Source organism: Mangifera indica, chromosome 2 (genome assembly GCF_011075055.1).
Source record: "Mangifera indica cultivar Alphonso chromosome 2, CATAS_Mindica_2.1, whole genome shotgun sequence".
NCBI lineage: Eukaryota > Viridiplantae > Streptophyta > Magnoliopsida > Sapindales > Anacardiaceae > Mangifera > Mangifera indica.
Window position 1 is genome coordinate 12,293,808 of NC_058138.1, and position 6,889 is coordinate 12,300,696.

General features: G+C 33.5%; 1 protein-coding gene across 1 annotated transcript; it reads right to left on the minus strand.

Moving 5' to 3' along the window:
* Nucleotides 1-386: 386 nt before the first annotated feature.
* On the minus strand, nt 387-4,055 carry LOC123198594 (apoptosis-inducing factor homolog B-like). The gene is made up of 4 exons (XM_044613309.1): nt 3,859-4,055; nt 1,925-2,181; nt 1,316-1,764; nt 387-875 (listed from the first exon to the last, which is right to left on the minus strand). Exons 1-4 carry the CDS (start codon nt 3,969-3,971, stop codon nt 588-590), a joined length of 1,107 nt encoding a protein of 368 aa, XP_044469244.1. The 5' UTR covers nt 3,972-4,055; the 3' UTR covers nt 387-587.
* Between the last annotated feature and the right edge of the window lie 2,834 nt (nt 4,056-6,889).

Sequence of the window (6,889 nt, forward strand, 5' to 3'; positions counted from 1 at the left end):
TTGCGGGTATCAATGACAATAGACAAAATCTTGGGTGGGAATAAGTCTTTTGGCCTTTCAAATTGAAAATCAAGGCTACCAAAGCTAAGGGTTTCAGAAGAAGACCACAATAGTTCACGGGGTTGAGAAATATTCCCTATTTTTAGTTCATTTTTCTTTTTCATCTTTTCCTTCTGGCTTTGGTTCCATAGGTGCTTTGCATAATTTGAAATATGAAACTATAACATATATTATTTTCTCTCATTTGTTTATCTATAATATTTTTCCATTTCTTCTTTTCTCCCCCTTAAGAAAATTTGCATGCATCATTCTTAATATACAAAGACAAAATTATGAATTACAGTTATGAAATCCATAAAAACCATTCCGCAAACAAACAGATAGAATTCCGATATAATCAAAACATTGCCATTTTCAACCAAAGAAAAAACTCAACAATACACAGTACCATATTAATGGTACAGCATCTTTCACAACAGAAATACAAAGAAAGTTTACAAACAAAAAAGCCTTCAAGAATACATTCTAATCAAAGGATTGGTGTGGCAACTCTCAAAAAGAAAATAAAAGGGTATTGTTTTGTCAAACTAACTGCTTTTATTTTTTGAACTTGCGGTACCAGCATCTAAGCCCCGGGCCTGCCTTGTTTTGGTCACAAACAAATCTTTGGATTTGATCATACCTGGAACACAGCCACTAATCGTTATAAATGGAAATTGTGCCACTGCTTCTTTCCTCCCCAGCGAAACAATCGCGATTGTGGATCCAGGCTGATATGTTGCCAGTTTGCTTTCTTTTTGTCCATCTGACAGTAACTTAATGTTCTTAGCAGTCACTAAAGCATGCTTTTGCGCCAAATACCCTTGTTTAGCTTCCTGCAATAAGGTTTCCCAAAAGATAATACAGATAAGATTTTCAATTCTCAAATCATAAAATGCTTATCGTGGCTATATATTGCTCCTGTCCAAACTAATTACCATAAAGAAATACAGTACAAGGAATGAGTTTTTGTACATACACTACAAGTTTAATTTAATTCATACTTATTAAAGAACAGATACATCAGATAATATTCAAGCAAAATAAATAGGCACTTCTAGTCAAACTGGCAAGGAGAGTAGAATTGCAATAGAGTTTTCTAAATATATTCAATACATCCTCTCCTACATTAATGTTGAGATTATCCTACCGTTTTGAGACAAAACTGATTGGTTCTTGTTTTTATGAGCTAGATTCGACGATAATAACACAACTAAGTAACTAAGTAACTAAGTAAACAAAAGTAGTATTCAAAATAAGACAAGTTAGGACTTACAGGAATATCCGTAATATCTCCAATTGCAAATATATTCTTGTGACCCTTAACTCTTAAATTCTCATCAACCATCAACCTTCCACGATTATCCGATTTATTCTTCAATATAGTCTCCCTAAGCCATGATGAACCTAGCGGTATCCCTATGCACAGGAAATGGCAATCTGCTTGGATGGTTTCTCCTGCTGATGTTACATATATGCCTTCATCTGAAACATTGTTCAGATCAACTGATTGTCCCAATTTCACTTCAACTCTATGTGATTTTAGCCAATTTATAGTCTTATCAGCAGCTTTAGGTCCAATAAATTCCAGCAACCGTGACCCCTTATGCACTAAAGTAACCTTCTTATCCGGGTAATCAACAGCTATTTCTGCAGCAAGCTCCACACCAGAGGGACCTCCTCCAACAATCAAAATTGACTTGGCAGATTTAATCTTTTGATTCTCTGCCATGCCCCAAAAAAAAAAAAAAAAAGAGTTAACTTTAGTAGAAGGAATATTATAACATCACATAACAAAATTCAAAGTTTTTTAGACGTTAATGACAAAAAAGGATAATCATAGTTTTGAATTGCATAAAAATAAATTCTAACACAATGGCAATACCTTTTTGGTAGTGATTAAGTCTCTCAGTCCTTGTTTTGGGGACACGCTCTGTATGGCCAGTGGCAATGACAAGATAATCGTAGGGAATAACATGACCATCTGCTGTCATAACTTCATTTTCAGTGATATTGGTTGCAGTGGATGTGATAATACGTGCATTGACGAGGTAATCTCTATGGTTGATGACTGTTCTCTCTCCAAACGATGGCTCCACCATTGTCCTCAAATTTGCCCATGTTATCTCAAAATACTCTTTCCTGTTTCAAATTTTATTTTATTAAGTCAAAGATCATAGCAACACAATATAAAAAAATTATCCACAGCTAGTTCCTTAATTCTTTAGCTAAGGCCTGGAATTACCAAACACACTTCACTTAAATGTAAAAAATGAAGCACAAAGAGATTATAGACAACCCCAGTAACACACTTAATCATGGTGAGAAAAATGACTTTAGTTGTTATAAGAGTAGCAGAGATCGTGGCTGCAGATAGTAAATCAATGCAAACTATGAAGCATCTTACTGCTGGATATTTGGATGTGGCACTGTAGCTCCACCATGAATTAGCAGTAACTAATTACGCAAAATAAATGACCTAGCAAACATAACAAGTATTGCAAGAACTGAGACTCCAAAGGCACTTTCTAGATGTATGCAGTCTGCCCTCCAACCCACATACAAAGAATCAACGTTTCCCAGTCAGCCCTCCACCTTCAACCCATCTATAGCAGACTCGTTATGTTATTCCTTATTTGTCTATAACTTAACGATTCTTCACTTCTCAGTGGAAAAATTACAATCATCAATCAATCATAACAAAGTTATTAGCATATAAAAGAACTTTGTAACAAAAACTGACATGCAAAGACCTTACGACTGCTATAACTATTTTCTTAATTACTTCTAGCTTCAGTGTGCTGGTATTCCTATATACTGTCCAAAAATCGTTGGATCTGGTTACTTTGACCATCAATAAATACTCCAAGTAGGGCTGAACCCGAACTGAGTTGACTCGGCTTGATTTGATTTGGTTCAAATTCGTTTATTTCGAATATGAATCGAGTTTGAGTTAAGAGGCGAACTCGAGCTATAGAGTTGGCTTGCGAGCTAAATAGGGGGCTGGATTCGGTTCAAACTTAACTCGTGATTCGATTCGAATTATATTAAACAATTATTAAACAACATTATTTTGTTAATGAGCCATATATCCAAGCCATGAATTTGAACTATAAATTCAAGCTAAACTCGAACCGAACTTGAACCACCTTAATATTGGCTCGACGAACTTGAGCCAAGTTGTTTTTCATTCAAGCTAAACTTGAGTCAATAGATGTTCAGGCTCAGCTAAGTTCGTATCCACCCTTAACTCCAAGATCTTACTCTCATAAGATCTCATCAACTTAACAAAATGATAGATTTAATCATCCTCCAGAAAAACAGAATCAGTATCATTTTGTCCCCCAATAAATATTCATGTTTGTGCCTCTAATGAGGCACCTGATGGGTTGACATTGCAGACAATTATCCTAGAAGTAGATTCATAACATGAATAGATGGATAAACGTTAACATCTAAATTATTCATTAATATTTTCTTTTTCAAATTGAAATTTATTAAATTGCATCCATCTTTTTTGATATTCCCAGAAACGTATTGAAATTTTAAACATCATCTTATCCTTAGTTGTTGTTCAAGACTCAGCTAGCATTTCAAAACTCAAAAAAAACGTATAAATAAATAGAAAAAACAATAGAGACTGAGTAAAATTTTGCAATCTAAGAAATGGGTGCCATTTGCTCTCATCCCTCTCTTCGTAACAACTTAAACTCTACCATTTCATCATTCAAAGAAACAGAAGATAAGATCAATTCAAAAAACCCACTAAGAAGCTGTCGAAAAAATGAACTAAAAGAAAGGAAAAGAGAAAAGACTCACGGGTCAATGAGCGTAACATCAGCAGAATATTGAAGAGTCTTAGCAATAAGGGAGCCGGCCATGCCTCCACCAATGACCACCACTCTTTTTCCAATTTCTCCGCAATTCGCCATCTTTTCTTCACAACAGCTCAACTTCTCAAACGACCAAACTTCGAAAGACAAAATACATGTATGATGTAGAGAGAAGGTTTAAAGACCCACCAAATATTTATACTTGGGGGGGGTTGGGTTTCAACTTGGAAGGCCTGCTATTAAAAAATAATTTTGACACGCTTTCACATGCTAATTGGTTGTCCAAGATTCGTTTCGCCATTCTTCACATTATTGCATGTGTTATATATATATAGGGAGTGAATAGTCATTTTGGGTATAATTTGAATAAGTTAAAATTTAAATTTAAAGATTATAAATTCGATTTTAAAACATCATCAAAAAAATTTAAATTATATTTTATTATATATAGACTCTCCGTTTTTCTCAATCAAATTACCAGTAAATAATGTGTTTTAAATAAGGTAAAAAACTATTTTTCACCCAAATTTAAATAGGCCAAAAGAGTTATATCTTTGTTTAAAATAAAAAGATCTAGGGTCAATCTCTTTACCTTGATGAAGAGAAACTGATAAAAATATATATTCTAGATCTCTTCATTTTTTACGAAGAGATATGATTTCTTTGTTAGAAATTATTTACAATGAGTCGATTAACGAATTAAGATAAAAAATGAAGGTCGTTGATATCAAAGATGATAATTTGAGAGTGAAAACAAAATTCTACGTTTGAAAGAAAAAATATAATTTTTAAAATTCAAAAATTTTAGATAGTATAAAGTTGTTAATTTTTAAAACTTATGAATAAAAATAAAAAAAATTTATATTATTTTTAATATTATTAGTAAAATAATAATTTTTTTATATTAAAAAAAATTAATAATAATTAATTCATAAGTGAGTATTTAAATTTTTTAACGCTAGTTAACAAAACTTTGATTGCAATAAGTCTTTTGACCTTTTAAATATTGGAACGTGATTCCAGAGCCTTCTGGAAATTGAAATCACAATTTGGCTGGGCCTTCTCCAAGCTTAGTGTGAATTAAACCATTCTCCTTTTTCATTTCTTTTTTTCTTCCGTTCGTGGCTTCCTAGTTTCTAGAAGAGTCAAATTTAGACCCTGGCGTATGATTACATAACAAAAAGGGAGAAGGACTATTTCCCACCCATATTTTGATGCTTTCTCAAAATACCACTCACAGCAGATAAAAATTCAGTTTTCTCACCTATGAGCTGTTAAAATGGATGATATTTGTTTGCATAAGAGTAAAATATCCATTTTACCCTTGTTAGATGAAATGACAAAAATACCCCTCAATTTAATTTCTCAAAATTGATGTGAGGGTTTTACCATTCATCCCCCTTAGGTTTTAGAAACTAACATTTTCACCTTACCTAAAGTTTTTAAACTTTAAAAACTAACATTTTCACCCCCAAACCTGGGGTTTCCATATTTGTCAAAATACAGCCGCCCCCCATAACTTTCAAAACTAGCATTTCACCTCCATTCTTCAACTTTATCTCCCGACGTCTTCTCCAGCGTCGTCACCGCCCTCCTCCTTCTCCTGGTGCGACAGCGGTGGTGCGATGAAGAGATCTTCATCTCCTCGTCGCACGGTGCGACAAAGAGACAGAGATCTCTTCGTCGCACGATGCGACGAAAAGACCTCTCTTCGTCGCTCGTCGTCCAGATCTGGGAGATCGCTAGACGAAGGTCTTTCTTCTTCTCTCTTCGTGGCTCGTCGCATCTGGAAGACGCGACGACGAAGGACGACGAAGCGTCGTCCTTCGTCTATTCTTCCAGATCTGGACGACGCTTCGTCGTCCAGATCTGGGCGATGAAGGGTCATCCTTCGTCGTCCTTTGTAGTCGGAGATGGGAGATCGGTCGAATGCGTCGGTCGTCGATGGTGGCCAGAGAAGGAGCAAACCCCAGGGGTGAAATCTAAACTTTTCAAACTTTGAAGATGGGTTAGTTGTTAGTTTTTAAAACTTGGAGGGGGGAAACGGTAAAATTTAAAAGTTTTAAGGTTTTAAATAGCAAATGACGATTTTACCTCTGTCCCTAACTGAAAAATTGGACGACAGTTTACTCACAGATGAAAAAACTAGATTTTTATCTGCCGTGTGTGGTAATGTGAGAACGCATCAAAAGTTGGGTGGGACATAGTCCTTCTCCCTAACAAAAAAACTTCATAAACTCTAATGATTATAAAAATGAGGGTATATTTGTCAATTTATTTTAAATATTCTAGGAGGATTTTTGTTAATCAATGTATCTCAACGACCTCCTTCTAGAATGTGAAGGATAATATAGTCTTTTCATATTGAGCGGCTCGTTTACCAGCTCAATCTTATCTGTAAAAAGCTAGTATAAAAATATATTATACATCCCTTTATAATTATAATATCAAAGAAATCCTTTGCCAGGATGTTTTTCAGAGGATTCAACATTGTTTAATGTTAAAGCACGTTGGTACATAAAATATTATTTTCAACTTTGGATTGGATTAATTTAAAATAAATTTTGAATACTTCCTTTTGAAGTCACCTAAGCTTTTCCAAAACCCTAGATGAGTATTTTTAAAATAAAACTAAATATTAATTTAGTAAAGGGTATAATTTGATTCGACCGATGATCAAATTAATTAAATATTTAAAATTAATTTTTAAAATAATATTATATAATTTATTATTAAATATATAATTTAAATTATTTTAATATTAAAATAAATTTTTAAAAATTTTTATTTTTCATACTAATCAGATCATATCTAATTTAGTTAAAGAATTTAAATGATTTAATCTAATTTAACTCAAAAAGTAGTTTTAAAATAAATCAAAATCGATTTTAATTGATGGGTTCTAATTCAACCAATCAGGTTAATCGATTTAATTTAATTTTCAAAATCATCCCACAAATTCCTACCCACCTTTTAACATTTTTGTCCCTGCCTTAAGGACTTGTAATTGATGGACT

Coding starts and splice junctions, on each gene's coding strand:
- LOC123198594 (XM_044613309.1), bottom strand. CDS start 3,971: ATGGCGAATTGCGGAGAAATTGGAAAAAGAGTGGTGGTCATTGGTGGA. Junction 1,765..1,924: donor ACTTAATCACTACCAAAAAG/GTATTGCCATTG, acceptor GGGGCATGGCAG/AGAATCAAAAGATTAAATCT. Junction 876..1,315: donor GAGATATTACGGATATTCCT/GTAAGTCCTAAC, acceptor ACCTTATTGCAG/GAAGCTAAACAAGGGTATTT.